Source organism: Jaculus jaculus, chromosome 5 (genome assembly GCF_020740685.1).
Source record: "Jaculus jaculus isolate mJacJac1 chromosome 5, mJacJac1.mat.Y.cur, whole genome shotgun sequence".
Taxonomy (NCBI): Eukaryota; Metazoa; Chordata; class Mammalia; order Rodentia; family Dipodidae; genus Jaculus; species Jaculus jaculus.
Genome location: NC_059106.1, coordinates 61,222,423 through 61,243,805, shown reverse-complemented (window position 1 = coordinate 61,243,805; position 21,383 = coordinate 61,222,423). Strand labels below are relative to the sequence as shown.

At 47.3% G+C, this 21,383-nt stretch overlaps 1 protein-coding gene across 5 annotated transcripts; it reads right to left on the bottom strand.

Annotated features, from left to right (window-relative positions):
• Positions 1–1,334: 1,334 nt before the first annotated feature.
• On the bottom strand, positions 1,335–20,632 carry Rcc1 (regulator of chromosome condensation 1). Of its 5 annotated transcripts, none has more exons than XM_045150700.1 (11): positions 20,546–20,632; positions 11,488–11,566; positions 10,883–10,948; positions 8,847–9,034; positions 8,503–8,682; positions 7,734–7,830; positions 7,497–7,619; positions 5,863–6,018; positions 5,552–5,671; positions 5,158–5,310; positions 1,335–1,390 (listed from the first exon to the last, which is right to left on the bottom strand). In XM_045150700.1, exons 1-11 carry the CDS (start codon positions 20,621–20,623, stop codon positions 1,377–1,379), a joined length of 1,254 nt encoding a protein of 417 aa, XP_045006635.1. In that variant the 5' UTR covers positions 20,624–20,632; the 3' UTR covers positions 1,335–1,376. The 5 variants fall into 5 exon arrangements, with proteins under 5 accessions (XP_045006635.1, XP_045006631.1, XP_045006632.1 ...); XM_045150696.1 differs by lacking the exon at positions 1,335–1,390 and adding an exon at positions 2,780–4,115; XM_045150697.1 differs by lacking the exons at positions 1,335–1,390; positions 20,546–20,632 and adding exons at positions 2,780–4,115; positions 16,018–16,106.
• Between the last annotated feature and the right edge of the window lie 751 nt (positions 20,633–21,383).

The following is a 21,383-nucleotide window of genomic DNA, read 5'->3' as shown; positions in this document are numbered from 1 at the left end:
TCCTTTTTCCCAAAAGCTGCTCTTGGTCCCGTGATTTCTGCCAGCAACACGAACCTGACTGGAACAAGACACAATTTATCATCAAGTACTTTAAAATATTTTTTATTAATAAACAGAGAAAGAAATGAATGAATGAATATGGGTGTGCCAGGGCCTCTAACCACCGCAAACAAACTCCAGGTGCTTATGCCACTTTTTGCATGTGGATTTATGTGGGTACTGGGGAATAGAACCCAGGTAGTTGGGCTTTACAGGCAAGTGCCTTAATAGCTGAGCCATACCCCTGGCCCAGTCAAGTACTTTAAATGAGATTTGTACAACACAAAGTTTAAGATCTTAGGTTTGGGGGTGTGGCTCAGCTGGCAGAGTACTTGCCTACTATGCACAAAGCCCTGGGTTTGATATCCAGTACTGCACAAAGTGGGGTGTGATGAGCAGTCTTATAATCCCAGGACTTGGAAGGTAGAGACATTAGTTCAAAGTTATTCTTGGCTAAATAGGATTTGGGGCTAGCTTGGACTGCCTGAGACCTTGTCTTAAAACATCAAAGGAGCTGGGTGGTAGGGCATGCCTTTAATCCTAGCACTCCAGAAGCAGAAATAGGAGGATCTCTGGGAGTTCGAGGCCACCCTGAGACTAAATAGTGAATTCCAGGTTAGCCTAGGCTAGAAGGAGATCCTACCTCAGAAAACCAAAAAATAAAAACCTCGCCTTTAATCCCAGCACTTGGGAGGCAGATGTTGAAGGATCACCATGAGTTTGAGGCCACCCTCAAGAGTCCCTAGTGAATTCCAGGTCAGCCTGATGTAGTGAGACCCCACCTCGAAAAATAAAAAGAGGCTGGAAAGTTTGCTTAGTGGTTAAGGTGCTGGCCTACGAAGCCTAAGAAGTCATGTTCAAGTCTCTAGGTCTGCCGGGGGTGTGGTGGCGTACACCTTTAATCCCAGCACTTGGGAGGTCAAGGTAGGAGGATCACTGTGAATTCAAGGCCATCCTGAAACTACATAGTGAATTCCAGGTCAGCCTGGGCTAGAGTGAAACCCTACCTCAAAAAAACAAAACATAGCAAAACAAAACAAAATCTCCAGGTCCCATGTAACCAGACTCAAAGATGCAAGTGTGCAATGTCACACATGCACACAAGGAGTGCACCCGTCTGAAGGCCCTGGTGTGCCCATTCCCATACTCTCAAAAAAAAAAAAAAAATTAAAGAAATATGTATTTTATTTATTTGAGAGAAAGAAAGAATGGGTGTGCCAGGGCCTCCAGCCACTCCAAATGACTGCAGGTGCATGTGCTTCCTGGCGTATGCGGGTTCTGGAGAATCAAACTGTGATCCTTTGGTTTTGCAGACAAATGCTTTAACTGCTAAGCCATCATCTCTCCAGCCCTGAAAAAAAAAAAAAAACTTTGAAAAAAGAAAAATAAACTGGGTGTCGTGGCACACGCCTTAATCCCAGCACCTGGGAGGCAGAAGTAGGAGGACAGTTGTGAGTTTGAGGCCACTCTGAGACTACATAGTTAATTCCAATTCCAGGTCAGTCTGGACCAGAGTGAGGCCCTGCCTCAAAAACAACCCACAAACAATAAAAGACCAAAAAAATTTTTCTTTTCTTTTTTTGGTTTTTCGTGGTTGGATCTTGCTGTAGCTCAGGCTGACCTGGAACTCACTCACTATGTAGTTTCAGGCTAGCATTGAACCCAGTGAACCTGTCTCCTGAGTGCCAGGATTAAAGGTGTGCACCACTATGCCAGGCAGGATAAATTTTTAAATTGAATTTCAGTGGAAATATAGCTATATGTAGCTGGTGACCACTATAATCAGCCCTATAACTTAATACTCACATATTTATAAAAACCTACATTTACATATACATTGTCAAGTAATTATTTATTGGTGCTGGGAAGGGAATCAAACCTAGGCCTTCATGTATACTAGGCAATTATGAGCTATAACCCAACTCCATAAATAATTTTAAATAAATACACCAGCTATTGAAAATACCGATTAAAAATCTCGATTTGGGGGCTGGAGAGATGGCTTAGCGGTTAAGTGCTTACCTGTCAGGCCTAAGGACCCCGGTTTGAGGCTTGGTTCCCCAGGACCCACATTAGCCAGATGCACAAGGGGCGCACACATCTGGATTTCCTTTGCAGTGGCTAGAGGCCCTGGCGTGCCCATTCTCTATCTATCTGCCTCTTGCTCTCTCTGTCGCTCTCAAATAAATAAATGAAAAACAAAAAATTAAAAAAAAAATCTTGATTTGGGAACCAGGCGTGGTGACATATGCTTTTAATCCCAGCACTTGGGAGGCAGAGGTAGAAGGATCACTATGAGTTCAAGATCACTCTGAGACTACATAAGTGATATTTCCAGGTCAGCTTGGCTAAAGTGAGACCCTACCTAGAAAAAAAAAAATCGATTTAGAATTAGAAAATTAAATGATCCATCACACTTCTTGTTTTAAGCATCCTTAAAAAAAATCCAAAAAGCCAGGTGGTGGTGGTGCATGCCTTTAATCCCAGCACTCAGGAGGCAGAGGTAGGAGGATTGCTGAGAGTTTGAGGCCACCCTGAGAATACATAGTCAACTCCAGGTCATCTTGGGCTACACCGTACCTTGAAAAACAAAACAAACAAACAAAAGATCCAGCCAGGTGTGGTGGTGCATGCCTTTAATCCCAGCACTTGGGAGGCAAGAGGAGGAGGTTTGCCATGAGGCCACCCTGAAACTATATAGTGAATTTCAGGTCAGCCTGGGCTACAGAATGACCCTAACTTAAAAAAAAAAAAAAATTCAGTGATTCCCAAATCATAAACACCAAACTCTTCTTTTCAATGAATTAGAAGAACCTGCGGGAGTGGCCATATGGCAGCTGCTAGATGATAGACATGGGCACCTTGGCACCTCTTGATGTCTTTTGAGCTAGTCTTGACAGATTCATGGGCAATGCCAGGCATACAGCAGGTGTTCCCTCAAAAATCAAAACAAAATCCCGGGGAGTGAGTAGAAAACAAGTATCCTATTTTATAAAACTCTAAATTTATTAAAAATGTTAAAAGATTTTACTGTCCCCTCCAAAATATTTTACAATTAAAAAAAAATCAAAACTATTTTCTCAGCCACTATACAAGTTGCTGCTTCCTTTTCTTAGGACCAGCCTCTGCCCCTCAAACCTCTTTCCCAGCCCCCCTCAGAATTGCCACTTATAAAACCCATCCCCTTCTCTCCCCCAACATTGTGCCTTAAGTGCCCAGCAGCACCAAGATGGCTTTCCAGTCCAGGTAGCAGGCGAGGCCAAATGACAGGGGAACGCACAGGCAATGCCTGAGAGACAGGAGAATGCTTTGTGCTTTTGGGGGAACAGCTAGCTGGCTTTCTTCAAGTGGATCACTGTCTTTTGCCCCATGGACACCTGTTTAGAGCCAAATATTTGGCTTGGGATTATCCACAGCCCTGGCAAAGCCTTTGTCGAGATTGCCCAGGCAAGGGTTTCACAACAGGATCTGATGACTGCACCATCTGTTTTCCCGTGTACTGCTAAGGACAGGAAGAGTGGAAATGACTCGAGTGGGGCTTGATGGAGCCCCAACTTCTCCAAACCCCAAGGGAGGAAGTTTTGGTTTTTGGTAGGCAAAGTCAGGGCCAGCCAGGACCATGGGAGACAAGGGAGTAGGAGAGAGGAAAAGTGTAACCACATAGGTCTAGGGTAAGCAGTGTTCCTTCTGAGAACCCCTCTCGGCCCCCTTCATCCTGCAAATCCCAGGATTAGTCCAGAAAGGAGGAAGAAAAAGAAGAAAAGGAATTTGCTCTGCTGATGAGAAAAGGCAGGAGGTGACAAAGCACTCAGGGCTAGGGAAAGGCCTTCAGGAGTCTCTTTAGCTGCTTTCCTGTTCTGAGGCAGGGTAGGGAGCCAGAAGCCAGGCCCTCAGACATCATCAGCTCTGTTGCTTGTCCTTAACTAGTAAGACTGTGTGCTGGCCCCCACTGGACACAGATAAAACCACACGGTTTTCTAGCTGTTTGCCGCTCATCTCCACGGGGCTCCAGGCATCCTCATCCTGTCCTGTGCCAAGCTGGTAGTTAGTGCCCATGCCCCAGGCAAAAACACGACCTGTAAGTCAGAGAAATAGGAGTGACTATTTCTGGAATTCCTGGCCTTGCTTTTCCCTACCATGAGAAAACTGAGACATTCGGGTGAATTTTCATCTCGATAAATAGTAATCAGAGGCCGGGCATGGTGGCGTATGCCCTTAATCCCAGTACTCAGGAGGTAGAGGTAGGAAGATTGTGATTTCAAGGCCAGCCTGAATCTACATAGTGAATTCCAGGTCAGCCTGAGCTAGAGCAAGACTCTACCTCAAAAAAACAAAACAAATACATACAGTAATCAGGCAAGGTTCTCAGTCCCTCTGGGTTCATAGGAGTTAGGAGAACCAAATAGAGGACATCATCCTTGTTCCTAGTATGCCATTCATGATTGGCTACTCCCTAAATTCTATACAATCCATTCTCTTTTGAGACTGTTCTGGGTATTCATGGTGCAGTGTAAGCTCTGTTCCCTTAGAAAGTTTCCCAAATACACTCAGATCAAGCATCTCTGCCAACCTGAATTATAAGGACCTCCATGGTCAAGTGCTCATACCTCCTCCACTGTGCTGGCCAGTACCCTAAGTTACTAAGCCTCCTTTTCCCTATGACTCTTAGTTCTCTGCAAAGATGATACAAAAAGAGGTTACCATGGTAGAGAAAAAGCCTGAATTAGGAATGTGGAGATCTGAGTTCAAGTCCCAAGTTCTTCCTGGGCCCCAGTGGTACCTGTTCCTTAACTGTTTCCCCCGTCTGCATGAGTCACCTCTATATAACAGTTTTTTGTTTTCCTTTTGTTGGACACAGGATCTGTCACCTGGGCTGATCTAAACTCAAAGCAATCATCATGCCTCCTAAATGCTGGGATTACAGGCATGAACCACCATGCCCAGCTTTATTATTCATTATGTTCAAAGCCAAAGCTTTTACTCAGGGTCAAATCATTTGTTTGACTGCTAATACTGCTCTGCACCTTTGCTCCACATGATGGTGGACACCACAGCCTGATTGCTAAAACACATGACCCTCAGGTTCCAGCCACACCATGTATGAGCAGCTCCACTCACCATCTTTGGACACAGCATACCCCACAGATGCCCCACAAGCCACTGAAGAGATGGTGGGCAACCTGGAGATGAGCGTGGGTATGCTCTTCTCCTCAGCACCTTCCCCAAGGCCCAGCCGCCCGTACTCAGCCCGGCCTAAGCTGTAGGCTTTTCCTATGGAGGAAGGGGAGAGATGAGAAGTTGTGGTGGGGTACTGAAGGCAAAGTGAGAAGCAGGTCACGTAAGTCCTGTGTCCATGGGACCTTATCCCTACTACACCAGGTTGTAAGGCCTGAATCTCTTCCACATTTGGGGTAGGGAATGACCCTCATGGACCCAACCCAAGTCCCAGAAGTCTAGCCAAGCTCAGTCTCAGAGACCAGTCTGCCTCCAATGCAGGACTTGGAGGCCCTACCTTCTGAATCCATGCAGATTGTATGGTGCTGGCCACCAGAGAAGCCCACCCAGGACTTGGTGGAGTTCTTGAAAGATGTTAAGTTTTGTGGTACGAAGCAAGATTCTGTGCCCGGTGTTCCTGCCAAAAGGGGTGAAAGTGTTCCAAGATCTGCCCTCTTCAATCCCGAGCCTAGTAAGGCCATCCTCACCAGGATATGACAAGTGATACAACTATGGCTCTGAGGGTGAGGTTACCCCAAAGCATGAACAGTGAGGGAGCCTTGGAATCCAGGCCACTGGGTCATGCCTGATGCTGGAGTTGGGACTCACCAAGCTGGTGATAGTTGGAGAGGCCAAAGCCATATACATGGCCCTCGCGGGAGATGGCGAAAGTAAAATAGGCACCACAGAAGGCATCCTGGAACCTCACATGGCCCCGGCTCCCCCTGGATTTCAGTAGCACACACTTGGGCACCAAGAGTCGTTCTGCAAGAAAACAGGAAATGAGGGTCAGTGACAGACACACCAGGGCCCTTTCTTCTAATCCTCATACTTCTATTGTAAAAGCCCCTGGAGGGAGGCTAAGCAGGGTTTTTTTTTAAATTTATTTATTTATTTATTTTTATTTATTTATTTTTTTTTAAATTTTTTATTTATTTATTTGAGAGCGACAGACACAGAGAGAAAGACAGAGAGAGGGAGAGAGAGAGAATGGGCGCGCCAGGGCTTCCAGCCTCTGCAAACGAACTCCAGACGCGTGCGCCCCCTTGTGCATCTGGCTAACGTGGGACCTGGGGAACCAAGCCTCGAACCGGGGTCCTTAGGCTTCACAGGCAAGCGCTTAACCGCTCAGCCATCTCTCCAGCCCTATTTATTTATTTTTTTTTGAGGTAGCATCTCACTCTTGCCTTGTGTGACCTGGAACTCACTCTGTAGTTCCAAGCTGGCCTTAAACTCAGTCATCCTCCTACCTCTGCCTCCTGGGTACTGGGATTAAAGAAAGGCATGCACCGTTATGCCCAGTGGTTATTTATTTGAGAGAGACAGACAGACAGACAGACACACACACACACACACACACACAGGAGGGAGGGAGGGAAAGTATGGGCACAACAGGGGCCTCCTGCCACTGCAAACTCCAGATGCATGGGCCACACTGTGCATCCGGCTTTATATAGGTCCTGGGAAATTGAACCCAGGCCATCAGGCTTTGTAAGCAAGTGCTTTCAACAACTCAACCACTGAGCCATCTCCCCAACACAGGTATACAATCCATTCTCTTTTGAGACTGTTCTGGGTATTCATGGTGCAGTGTAAGCTCTGTTCCCTTAGAAAATTTCCCAAACTCATTCCTATGTCACAGAAGAGATAACTTAGGCCAAGAGAACGCAAGTACCTCACTCAGATTCCAGTAGCCATGCAAAGTAATGGTTACCTGGAACTTCCTATGTGCCAGACACTCTTTATAAACTACATTCAGGATCGCAGACTTGGTAGGTCACAGAAAAGGATTCAGATCAAGGGTAATCGCTCTCCAAAGTCTGAGTTCTTTTCTTTCTTTCTTTTTTTGTGAGGTAGGGTCTTATCTAGGCTGGCCTAGAATACACAGTGATCCTGGATCCTTGAGCCTCCTACCTCTGCCTCCCAGTTCTGGGATCAAAGGTGAGCAGCAACATACCCAGCCAAAATCTGAGTTCTTTTTTTTTGTTTTTCAAGGTATGGTCTCACTCTAGCTCAAGCTGAGCTGGAATTCACTGTGTAGTCTCAGGGTGGCCTTGAACTCATGGCAGTCCTTCTACCTCTGCCTCCTGAGTGCTGGGATTAAAGGCGTGTGCCACCATGCCTGGCCAAAGTCTGAATTCTTAACCAACAGTGGAATCCATTTGATGTAAGCTTGACTGTAGATACTCTCTTCCACCCTTCACTTTCACCATTGTCCCACAGGAGGTTCCAAAGCTGCTTACCAAGTCCCTGACGGCCACCACGATTGGCAAATAACTCGGGCACACGGCCCAGCTGACCCTGCTCCCCACAGCCCAATGTGTAGAGGTCACCATCAGCTGTCAGCATCACCAAGTGGTCATTTCCTGAAAGTGAGAGGAAAGCAGAGGATGAACAGCTTATCTGTAAGGTCCAAAGCTGAGCCACACGCAGAACAAGGTTCTCTAGCTCCTGGTCACAGTGAGTACCCCGACACTCACCTGAGGCGACCTTTACCACAGGCATGTCCAGCTGCACTTGCACAGGCACCATGCTCTTCTTCATGGGCTCCAACAGCCCAATCACACCATTATTGTCCTTTAAGAGAGGGGCACAGTCATTCTTAGCTATACTGTACCAACCAAATCCAGGCTTGTAAGAAGCCATAGTTTTGGTAAAGGTTAGGAGGTGGTAGCAGATATGAATGAAGCAGGCAGGAGCCTGGCCACAAAATGACATACCTATAGGGTTGGGGAGATGGCTCAGTGGCTAAAGGTGCTTGTTCTGCAAGCGTGCCAACCAGAATGTGGATCCCCAGCACCCATGTAAAGCTGGGCACAATAGCTGCAATCCCAAATATGCCTATTGCAATGGGAGGTGGAGTCAGCAGACTCAAAGCTTGTGGGCCATCTAGTCTGGTGCTTGCAGCAGCAACAAGAAACCCTGTCACAAACGAGATAGGAAAAGGAGCCGGGCGTAGTGGCACACACCTTTAATCCCCGTGGCCAAGATAGAAGGATTTCTGTGAGTTCTAGGCAAGCCTGGAACTAGAGTGAATTCCAGGTCAGCCTGGGCAAGAGTGAGACCCTACCTCAAAAAAAAAAAAAAAAAAAAAAAAAAAGTGGGGGGAAATAATAATAATATATTGGACCTATATTTTCTTGCCATGGTGTTAAACAATTAACTTATAGCCAGATTTGTTAAACTGGTACAACAAGGATAGGGAAGTAGATCTTGAAGCCTCATGCAGTCCTCCAAACCCTGTCTTACCCGGAAGGAGCCCCAGAGGAAGACACGGCCATCCTCAGTGAGGGCTGCTGTGTGACTGTCTCCTGCTGACACCTGTACCACCTTCTCTTGCAGTTCTACTTTACCAGGGACCATCTCTGAGCCCTCAACTGACGTGTCTCTTCCGAGGGCACCCTCATCGTTGCAACCAAAGGAGTAGACCTGTGCCAAGGAAACCCCCATTAATGCAAGGTCTGGCCTTTTGGACCACTCTTATTTAAGCCACTCTCTGCTTAGCTAGGCAGATCATCTCCACAGTTGAACATGTGTGTGGTTCAAAACTCCTACCATTGCCCCCAGGCCTTGTCCAACCTGTCCCAACCTACCTGGCCACTTTTGCTCAGACACACGGTATGCATGCCGCCAGCTTCAGCCTGTACAACATCCTCTGGAAGGGGTACCAGGGCTGGTTTCTTCCTCTCCATCACATTTTCACCCAGCCCCAGCTGGCCCACATCACCCTGGCCCAATGTCAGCACCAAGCCTGGTTCTGTTTTGTGGGACCTGTGTGAGACTGAAGGGTGAGAAGACAGCCCCTGAGTGGGCAAGATAAGGGAAGAACACAGAGTTTACCTCGTGGGTCATGAAGACCTTGCTTGGCCAAAAGGCCCTCAGGATGATGATCTTTGTGAGCCTAAACTTCCTCATCTTTGAATGGAAAATAACAAAAGTCCCTATCTATCTCAGGACTGCCTGAGCATTAAAACCTAAGGTGAGCTGGGCATGGTGGTGCACGCCTTTATTCCCACAACTCAGAAGGCCGCGGCAGGAGGATCACTGGGAGCTCAAGGCCAGACTAAGACTACAAATAAAATTCTAGGAAAAACAAACATACAAACCAAAAATCTAAGCACAGGCCGAGGGCATGGATAGGAGGGTCACCTTGAGTTCAAGACCACCCAGAGGCTACATAGTGAATTCCAGGTCAGCATAAACTAGAGTGAGACCCTATCTCATTACATGGTATATACACAAGGTGGCACATGTGTCTGGAGTTCATTTGCAGTGGCTAGAGACTCTGGCATGCCCATTTTCTCTCAAATCAATAAAAATATTTTAAAAACATAGGGGCTGAGCCTGACGTGGTGGCGCATACCTTTCCTTTAATCCCAGCACTTGGGAGGCAGAGGTAGGAGGATTGGTGTGAGTTCGAGGCCACCCTGAGATTACATAGTGAATTCCAGGTCAGCCTGCACTACAATAAGACCCTACCTCGAAAAACCAAAATAAAATAAAGTAAAATAAAATAAAAAGGAGGGAGGGAGGACTGGAGAAATGGCTCAGTGGTTAAGGTGCTTGCTTGCAAAGCCTAATGACCCAGGTTTGATTCCCCAGTAATCAGATAAATCCATATGCACAAGGTGGCTCATGTGTCTGGTATTCATTTGCAGGGTCTAGAGCTGTCTCTCTCTCCTTGCAAATAAATAAATAGATAATAAAACAAGGGGCTGGAGAGACAGTTTAGAGGTTAAGGCACTTGCTTGCAAAATCTAATGGCCCAGGTTTGATTTCTCAGTACCCATATAAGCCAGATGCACAGGGTGGCACATGCATTTGGACTTTGCAGTGACTAGAGCCCTGGCACGCCCATTCTCTCTCTCTCAAAAATAAATAAAAATAAAATATTAAAATAATGTCTTCCTGGGGTGGAGAGGTGGCTTAGTGGTTAAGGCACTTGCCTGTGAAGCCAAAAGACCTAGGTTCAATTCCTCAGGACCCACATAAGCCAGATGCACAAGGTGGTACATGCATCTGGAGTTCATTTACAGCCTGCAGTGCTCATTCTCTCTCTCTCTCAAATACATAAATAAAAATTATAAAAAAAAAACAAAAAATGTCTTCCCTTTATTGACTGCTTACTTTATTAATACTAATCAACTTGCAGACTTTCTGGATTAAGTGCGATGCTGTTTTATAGGAAAAGGACAATAGTATAAGGCTAATGAGCAGAGTTTGCACCGAAACCAAGGGAGAAAACCTGGGCCAGAGCACTTCCCAGCCTCTACTCTAATATCCCTCCATCCCCAGGATGTGATTTTCAAATCCTGGACATTTTCACACAGGAAAATGGACCACCGCTTCTACTTGTGTCAGCAGCACACTGGCAGCTTAAGAGGATGGGAAAGAAGTAATGAAAGCCCACAGATGCATTTTCGGAGCTGTATGGGCCAACCAATGATGGGTACAAGGCCTCCTGGCAGCCAATGGAAGCCAGCTGCAGCTCTTGAAAGCCAATGGCATCCAGCCCCTTCCCCAGGGTGTGGACATGGCTGCCAGGGCCACTGCAGCTGTGCAGGGGCTGCACTGGGCAGGGAGCCACCTGGTTGGGTTTTCTGGTCAGGAGGGCTTGGCCCACAGACACCTTGGCAGGAGCGGGCAGCGGGACCTCGGCGGGAGACAGTGGCCCTCACTGCCTGGTTACGAGAGTCTGCAAAAGACAGACACTGTCTGAGCATGGGTTCTTCCTCTCCCCTCCCAGATCGAGGGTGAATTTCTCTTGTCCACGCCCCATTCTGGGGTCACAGGAGAGAGAAAAATCACAAGATGACCCCCTCAAATGATGCCAGTACATTCTCTCACCTAATCCTGAAAGGCTCAGCCAGCTTCATGACTTGCCTATGGTTGTACAGGTAGAGAGTGGCAAAGCTCAGACTTGAGCTTCACTGTAATTCACTACAATCTGGGACAATGTTCTAGGATCTAGTTTTTGGTCAGCTGTGTCTGAGTGGTTTTTTTCATATAGGTGAGGCTGGTTTCAAGCTGGATATGTAGCTGAGGCTGTCCTACAGGGTATTGTACTTTTTGCTCAGTCTCAAACTCAACCTCTTTTGCCAAAGGGTGGGATTCCATGAGATACAGATGAGACTGAGCTGGGCATCAGCTCTAAATCAAGGAGGAAGGAGCAAAGACCCAGATTCTGTGTCCCACGAAGCCACCTGCACCCTGAACAAGACCAAGGCCACTTACCCTTCACCTTCTTGCTTTTGGGGATGGCATCTTCAGGGGGTGACCTTCTCTTAGCTATGCGCTTTGGTGGCATCTTCTCCTAAAAAACCCACCCAAATACATGTTAGAAATGCCCAACATCCTCCTGTGCCAATTAAGAAATATTTGTCAAATACCCTAAAATGAGGAATTGGAATTGGGCAGTGGCACTCCCAGCACTCCAGAGACAGAGATAGAAGAATCACATTGAGTTCCAGGTCAGCTTGGGCTACAGTGAGAACCTACCAAAAAAAAAAAAAAAAAGCTTGGTGTGGTGCACACTTCTAATCCCAGCACTCGGGAGGCATAAGTAGGAGGATTGCTGTGAATTCCAGGCTACTTTGACACTATATAGTGAATTCCAGATCAGCCTGGGCTAGAGTGAGACCACACTTCAAAAAACCAAAATAAATTAAAAAATAAAATAGTAATTGTCCAACAATTTCACCTCTCAACATTTATTTCAAGAATTGAGTAATAGCTGGATAAAGGATGAGATTTGGGGTTAGAGAGGTTGCTTAGCAGTTAAAGGCTTGACTACAAAGCCTGAGGACCCAGGTTCAGTTCCCCAGGATGCACATAAAGCGAAATGTACGAAATGGCACATGCTTCTAAAGTTCTTCTGCAGCAGCTAGAGGCCCTGGCATGCCCATTCTCTCTGTTTGAAAATAAATATTTTTTAAACATTTTAAAAATGTTTTACTTACTGGAGAGGGAGAAAGGGGCAGATAGGACCTGAGTTTGATTCTCCAGTACCCATGTAAAGCCAGATGCACAAGACAGCACATGAGTCTGGAGTTCCTCTGCAGTGGCTAGAGGCTCTAGTGTGCCCATTCTCTCCATATATCTGCCTCTTTCACAAAAAAATTAAATGAAACATATACACATACACACACACACATTTATTTATTTATTTAAAGACAACTTAAGGGAGAGAGGGCTTATTTCTGCTTACAGTCTGAAGGGATAAAGGCAGGGAAGGCCTGACCACAGGAGCACAATGTGGTGTCACAATCAGCAGTCAGGAACCAGAAAGCTGGTAGGGCTCTTGTTTTCTCCTTTTCATTCAGTCTGGGAGCCCAGCCCATAAGACAGTCCCACCCACATTCAGGGTGGTCCTCCTATCTCAGTGGCTAAGGCGGTTGCTGGCAAAGCCTAACGACCTGAGTTTGATTCCTCCCCAGCACCCACAGGAGCACACACATCTGGCATCAATAGTTCCTTTGCAGTAACTGGAGGCCCAGGCACACCAATTGTCTGTCTCTGCTTGCAAATAAATAAATGAAAAATAAACAAACACAAACAAAACAAACTGGGCATAGTGGTACACACCTTCAATGTCAGTACTCAGGAGGCAGAGGTAGGAGTATTGCCATGAGTTTGAGGCCACCCTACATAGTGAATTCCAGGTCAGCCTGGGCTAGAATGAGACCCTACCTCAAAAAAGCAAATAAATAAAACTAAGAGGCAGTAGAGTGTTTCGTACTGAGACATCTCTAAGAACCTTTGTGGGAGAAGTGGCAGAAAGAATGTTATTTAAATTGGGCATGGTGGTGCACACCTTTAATCCAAGCACTTGGGAGGTGGTAGGATCGTTCTGAGTTCGAGGCCACCCTGAGACTACATAGTGAATTCCAGGACAGCCTGAGCTAGTGAGATGCTACCTTAAAAAAAAATCAGAGGGGGGCTGGAGAGATGGATTAGCGGTTAAGTGCTTGCCTGTGAAGCCTAAGGACCCCGGTTCGAGGCTCAGTTCCCCAGGTCCCACGTAAGCCAGATACACAAGGGGGCGCACGCGTCTGGAGTTCGTTTGCAGAGGCTGGAAGCCCTGGCATGCCCATTCTCTCTCTCTCCCTCTATCTGTCCTTCTCTCTGTGTCTGTCACTCTCAAATAAATAAATAAATAAAAATTTAAAAAAAAATCAGAGGGGAGGAATATTTTGTACTGTTTTCTTCCAGACACACACAGTGATATTAATGATGTCACAGTGGCTGATGATACCTACAAAAGACCTGCATAATAGAACTAGTCAGAAAGAGATTCAGGGGAGGGAGAGACAAAGCAGGGTTATGATCATGGTGTACTGTGTATATGTATGGAGGCTATCAATAAAAAATAATTAAGCTGGGTGTGGTTGCGCACGCCTTCAATCCCAGCACTCAGGAGGCAGAGGTAGGAGGACAGCCATGAGTTTGAGACTACATAGTGAATTCCAGGTCAGCCTGGGCTACAGTAAGACCCTACCTGCAAATATATAAAATAAAATAAAAAAGGCCATGGGTTCATCTAGCATAAATAAAACAATCTGTAAAAAGGACTAATTTCTTCTGTTGAAGATATGGTAGTGAGTATCTAGCAAAGTGCTCCACCATTTTATTTATTTATTTAGTTTTTTGAGGTAGGGTCTCACTCTAGCCCAGGCTGACCTGGAAGTCACTATGTAGTCTCAGGGTAGCCTTGAACTCACAGCGATCCTCCTACCTCTGCCTCCCAAATGCTGAGATTAAACATGGGCCACCACACCTGGCATATTTTATTTTTAATTTATTTAGAGAGAGAGTAGGGAGAAAAAGAAAAAACTGGTACACTGGGGCCTCCAGCCATTGCAAACAAATGCCAGACACATGAGCCATGTCAATATTGGGGAAGTGAACCTGGGTCCTCTGGCTTTGCAGGCAAGCCCCTTAAGTGTTAAGCCATCTCTCCAACCCTTTATTTTCTTTCTTTTATCATCATATTCAGGTTACCACTTCCATCTCCCAATATCCATCTTTAAGGAGTTTACAGAGTTTATAATCTGGGAGACAGTCACCAACGTCTGAAAGGAGTCAATTTCCAGCAATAGGTATATGAACCTTTCTTAAGTGTTCACACCCATCCCCTGAGCTGTGTGTGACTACCCATGTGTACTGTACAGACAAAGAAAGAGGAAAGAGGAGGAAGCTCAGGGATATGCTCCAGGATGGTCAGAGACAAGATAAACACCAGTGCAGAACTGCTTCCCAACGTGCTTCCCCATTTGCTGACAGTCTACCAGGGAAATCAGTGTTCCTGCTGCAACCCTGTGACCTCACCACAGCCTCGTTTCTGGAGGGCCCAGGGACCACAACAGCTGTCCCCACACTAGTATGCCCATTAGACTTAGAGGCTAAAGAAACTCTTTGTGTGAGAGGTTCCCAGGAGAGAAGGGAAGACATTTGCTGAGCTGCTGTTATGCCAGTTGGCATACTTCACAGCCAGGTCCCCCAAGTGTGTGGAACTGTTTGGGGGCTCGGGGGTTCATTTTATCCAGGAGAAAGGGGACATAACTTCCAGCAGAGGTTAGAACCACTACGTTATAGAAACCATACGATATTAGTAATCTTCATCACATACTTCTTGCCTTCAATCTACAAGCGAGGAAACTAAGGCGCAAGGGGACTGGGTGGCAGCAAAACCAGATTCCCGTTCTTCGGCTGTGTGCAACCTGAACCTGGTGAACCACTAATTCATCTTCTCAAACTCCACTAGGATGTCCTTCTTGGGGGGAGCTTTCCCTGCCTCCTCCACGCCCACTCCAGACACAGGCCCCCACACACCGCTGTATCCTTTTGCCCCTTTTCTCCAGGCGGTGAATCCCTGTGGTGTCGGTGTCCAGAACACTCACTGACACCTTCCAGCCATGCATATGCTGTACCCTGTGCCTGGGTCATCCTGACTAGTGACTACTTGAAAATCCGCCTGGAAAGCCCTCCCTGACCTTCCACATGTAGGTTCCTTTAAAGGTATTCCCCCAACATTTTATACAGTCAACTTCTGCTGCTGCGGTACACAAGTCAACTGAGGCTGGAGGAGTTCAATCAATTTCGGGTGGGTGCATGAATGAATGGACTTGCCAACAGAGGCGCCCGAGCTCCCAAGGCATGCTTCAGAGATCACGGGGCACGTGCAAGTGGAGATGCTCAGCACTCGCTCAAGAACAAACGGGGCCGGCCTTTGTCATCATCGTTGCCGGGCAGGGCAGGAACAGCAAGGCACGCGGGCGGGCAGCAACAGTGCGTTGTCACTCGGGGCTGAGGGGGTTCGAGGCACACCTCTTCAACCCGCAGTGACCGGCGGCGGCCGGCGTGTCTGTGGAAGCCGCGGGCAGACTTCGCCAAACCAGGGCTGGACAAGACCCGTGCGCGCCCCCTCCCCCCCCCCGCCGCGGGGACACCCGGGAGGACATCGCGGCCGCGCGCTCCGGCTCCTCCGGCCGCGCACGGGCCGTTTGAATCTCCCGCCCGCGCGGCCGCCGTAGGGCGCGCGTAAGCGGTGGCGGTGGCGGGACCGCGCGGCCCCAGCTCCGGCGAGGCGGGCCCTGAGCACGCGCGCCCGCACCGCACCTTCCGGCCGCCGGCTTCACGTGGGGTCTGTGCTGCCCGACGCGGGCGGACGGGCGGGCACGCGCGCAGACGCCCCGCTCCCTCACGGAGCCGCCGTCCTCCCGACCCCCGGCCTCTCTCGCGGCGAAGCAAAAACGCCAGACCTACCTGGGTGCGGTGCGGGGCGGCCCCGAGGAACTCCAGCGCTCGGCGGCCGGGCCGCGAACTGCCCCGGAGCATGCGCTCTGCAGGCCTCCGGCCCCGACCGACCCTGCCTGGCCAGAAACTGGAAAACGAGAGCGCGGCGGCCCCTGGCGGACACCCGGGGAAGTGCGAGCGGCTGTTTCCTTGGGCCCGGCTCGCTCCTCTCCGCGTGGGCCCCGCCACCGTGGCCTGTGTATTTTGTGAAGCAACAATTAATCAGGACAAGTGGACTGACAAACGAGCGACAGGGAAGAATGCGTGAATCTTGGCTTGTCGAAATCGGGTGTATAAGGTTTGTACGGAGCAAAACAAACCGATCCTGCGCTCCAAACGGGGCCGAGTATCAACCACGCAAGAGCTACACAAAGAGCCATTGACTCAGCCTAGGTTGGGCATAGTTAGGATTGGACGTCCAAGTGAAGTCTCAGTGGACGAGACAGCAGGGAGAGGCAGAACTTTCAATGAAACTCAGTGAAGATGTGGGAAACTGCCAAGTGAACTGGAACAAAGAGTGCCCTCGGAAGTGACAGATCTATGGAGTAACACCTCTGTCTACAGACTGAAATATTATGGAAGGGTTCTGACCATGGTTCTGACATGATTAGAGTTTGGAGAACCTTGGGAATTGGGGTAAAGTGAAACCTCAAAACAGGTACACTAAGACCAAAGAGGCAAACCAAGGAAAATGATAAAGTCCACAATACAAGCCTTGCCTGTAATCATAGACCGTCAGAGGCCAAAACAGGAAGATAGTACATTGGAGGCCATACAGTAAACGTCTCAAAAAGGACAAAGGGCTGAAGAGATTTCTCAGTAGTTAAGGCACTTGCCTATAGAGCCTATCAATATGGGTTTGATTCCCCAGTTCACACGTAAAGCCAGATGCACAAACTGATGCATGTATCTGTAGTTTGTTTGCAGTGGCTGTAGCCCCTGGCATGCCCATTCCCTCTCTCTCCATCTTTCTCTGTGTGTCCCTCTGCTTGCAAATCAATAAAATATTAAAAAGGGAAAGCAATAGGCTTAATGTTTAAGGTGCTTGCCTGCAAAGCCCAAGGACCTAGGTTCAATTCCCCAGGGCCCCAGATGCACAAGGTGTGGTACATATGTCTAAAGTTCATTTGCAATGGCTGGAGGCCCTGGCATGCTCAATTCTCTATATGCCTCTTTCTCTCAAATAAATATCTTTTTTTTTCCTCAAAAGAGCTGCCACACACACCCCCCCCCAAAAAAAAAGAAAAAGAAGAAAGCAAGCCAGGTGTGATTCATGGCCCATTCCTTTAATCCCAGGATTTAGGGGTCAGAGGTAGTAGGATCACCATGAGTTTGAGGTCACCCTGAGACTACATAATGAATTCCTGGTCAGCCTGGCTAGAGTGAAACCCTACCTTGAAAAAAAGGGGGGTCAAAGGGGTTACCCAAAATTCCCCCCCCCTTTTTTTTAAATGAGACAGAGAATTGGCATGCTAGGGCCTCTAGCCACTGCAACCCAACTCTAGATGCATGCGCCACCTTGTACACATGTACCTTCTGCATCTGCAGTACGTGGGTTCTGGGGAGCTTTCCCGGCAAGCACCTAAATTGCTCACTATCTCTCCAGCCACTCCCCCCCTTTTTTTTTTTTTTTTTTTGGTTTTTCGAGGTAGGGTCTCCCTCTAGCCCTGGCTGACCTGGAATTCACTATGGAGTCTCAGAGTGGCCTTGAACTCACAGTGATCCTCCTACCTCTGTCTTCTGAGTGCTGGGATTAAAGGCATGCGCCACGACACCTGGCTTTCCCCCCCTTTTTTTACAGGTCTTTTTGTGATTTTTAATTTTCCCAGTGCTGAGAACCTCATCCAGGGTCTTGTGCTTTCTAGGCAAGTAACTCATCCACTGAGTTAAATCCCCAACCAAGACCCAAAATTTAACCCCTGCAAAGGAAGGAAGAGAAAGGAAGAGGAAAGGTTGTGAGCTGGGATTGGGAATTTAAGATGAAAAAGTCCTCTCTTGTTACCATCTTCAGATTGCATACAACAAGCTCTTTAGGATTTCCAGTATTTCCTGAGCTGACATAGGGCCCCACACCATATACTGTTGGGGTTTCCCAATTGAGGGGGGTAATCTCTGTCAAAAGTTACCATCTGGGGGCTGGAGAGATGGCTCAGCATTTAAGATGCTTGTCTGCAAGGCCTAACAACAGAGGTACTGTTCCCCAGCACCCATGCAAAGCCAGATGTACAAAGTGATGCATTCATCTGGAGTTCATTTGCAGCAGCTAGAGTTCCTGGTATGTCCAGTCTCTCATGTCTGCTTGTAAAGCCTTTTTTTTTGGGGGGGGTAGTTTCAACGTAGGATCTCATTCTAGTTTAGGCTGACCTGGAATTCAGTAATTTGTATTGTCAGGGTGGCCTCGAACTCATGGCAATCCTACCTGTACCTTCTGAGTGCTGGAATTAAAGGTGTGGACTACCACACCCAGCTCAAAATTTTTTTAAGCTGGGTGTGGTGCTGTATGTCATTACCTGGAGGCAGAGGTAGGTTTGCTGAGAGTTTAAGGTCACCATGAGACTACAATAGGGAATTCCAGGTCAGCATGGGCTAGAGCAAGACTCTAGCTTGAAACCCCCCCAAACAGAAACATGAAAATACATTTTTTAAACCGGGCGTGGTGGCACACGCCTTTAATCCCCCCCCCTTTTTTTTTTTGTTTTTCAAGGTAGGGTGCCACTCTAGCTCAGGCTGACCTGGAATTCACTCGAGTCTCAGGCTGGCCTTGAACTCACAGTGATCCTCCTACCTCTGCCTCCGAGTGCTGGGATTAAAGGCATGAGCCACCACGCTTGGCACATTAAAATATTTTATTTTCCACTTTGTGCATTGAGCTTTACCTGAGTACTGGGGAATTGAACCCGAGTCCTGAGGCTTTGCAGGCAAGTGCCTTAATCACTAAGCCATCAATCATTCCAGTTCTTTTTTTTTTTTTTTAATATTTATTTGAAAGAGGCAAGTAAAGAATGAGCACACTGGGGCCTCTAGCCACTGTAAACCAGACTACAGATGAATGTGCCAACTTGTGTAACTATCTGGCTTTAGGTGGGTACTGGGGGAATTGAACCTGGATCCTTAGACCTTGCAGGTAAGCACCTAAACCACAAAGCCATCTATCTCTCCAGTCCTTTATTTTGGTTTTGCAAGATAGGGTCTCATTCTGGCCCAGGCTGACCTGGAATGTACTATGGTCTCAGGGTGACCTCGAACTCATGGTGCTACTTCCCAAGTGCTGCGAATAAAGGTGTGAGCCATCATGCCCAGTCTTTTTTTTTTTTTTAAAGTAGGTTCTCACTGACTGTAGCCCAGGTTGACCTGGAATTCACTCTGTAATCTAGGCTGGCTTTGAACTCAAGGAGATCCTCTTACCACAGCTGGTCCAGTTCTGGAAGCAAAGACATGAGCCACCACACATAGCTCCACATGGACATTTTCAAAATGAACTTTTTTGGAAATAGGGTCTCACTCTAGTCCAGCCTGACCTAGAATTGACTATGTTGTCTCAAGATGGCCTTCAATTTACATTGATTCATCTACCCTAACCTCCTGAGTGCTGGGATTAAAGTTATGTACACCACACCCATTTTAAACATTTGAAACAGAAAAATGGGTGCACCAGGAACTCTTGCAACTGCAAACCAATTCCAGACACATGCACCATTTTGTGCACCTTGGCTTTACTTGGGGATGTCCCTTATTACTGGAATATAACACCTGACCAAAAGCAGCTTGAGAGGAAAGGGTTTGCTTTGACAGTCTCAAGGGGAGGATTCATGATGGTATGCAAAGATAGAGCAGAAGCTGGACATCTCCTTGCCAACATCTGGTGGACAGCAGCAGGACAGTGAGCTGAACTCTAGCAAAGGGGAACTGGTTAGAACAGCCCCAAACCTGCCCTCAGCAACACACCTCTCCAGTAAGGATCCACTTCCTGTATCAGCTGGAAACCAAGCCGACTCAAACCACCACATAAGGGTATTGAGGAATTAAACCTGGATGGACAGGCTTTACAAACAAGCTCCTTTAATTGCTGAACCATCATCTCCCAGCCTCCAGATGGATATTTTAAAAATAAAATTTACATGTGGGTGGGGAGAAGGAATGGAAATGATTCATGGGTGTACCAGGGCCTCTACCCACTGCAATTAACTCCAGATGCCAACATAACTTTGTGCATGTGGCTTTACGTGGAGGGGTAGGTAATTGAACCTGAGTCATTAGGCTTTGCAGGAAAGTGCCTTTTTTTGGTTTTCTAAGGTAGGGTCTCACTCTAGCTCAGGCTGACCTGGAATTCACTATGTATTCTCAGGGTGGCCTCAAACTCTCGGATCCTCCTACCTCTGCCTCCCGAGTGCTGGGATTAAAGGCGTGCTTTTTAAAATTGATGGGCAGTCTCTCCAGCCCCCAGATGTGCTTTTATTTTTGCGGGGGGTGGGTGGGGAGGAAAGAGATCATCTCTTACCTTTTCAAGTTTACCTCTGCCTCCATCATGTCCTCTTTTGGATGATATACTGTGAAATTTCTCCAAGATCTTACTCATTCACATGGCTTAATGTAATTCCCAAAAAAAAAAAAAAAAATGATTGTAACTTATTTCACTTTTTCTGGAATGGGGTCTGAGTAGCTTAGGCTGACCTTGACCTTCCTTGATCCTTTCTGCTAGGTCTCAAACCAGCACCTCACACTTAACACTTGAACTTAAATGAGTAACAGTACTTTATCCCTAAAACCCCAGCATCTGGGATTAAAGGCATGGACCACCACACCTGGCTGGCTAAGAACCAAATATAAACAGTCAGTATTAGCCATGACCTTTAAGGTCAGTACTGGGGAGGCAGAGGATCTTGAGTTGGAGACCAGCCTGGGACATAGTAAATTCCAGTTTATCTTGGGCTAGAAAGAGATCTTGTTACCATCCCAATATACCCCTCAGAATTTTGTGTATCTAGATTTCCTTCCTCAGCTTTATTCTCCCTTTCATATATATCCATGACTTGCCACTGCCATTCCATTCCTATTTCATCTTCATTCCACCTAAATTCTAAACCAGCCTGACTTGGAACCCTGTAGTCAAGACTCAGTAACCCTCCTACAACTCCCTCTTCAGTTATTGATTCTTACATGTGTTTCTGCAGGCCTCCAACCTTCTATGAAACCTTAAGGGAGCTAAATATATCCAAACCCATTCTGGCCTGGTAACAAGGAACCTTCCAACTATCCAGTTTAGCACCAATGAACTAGTGTACCTTTTAGATGCTTGCAAGTCCCCATCCTTCAGAGTTTTGACTTTACAGTCCAGG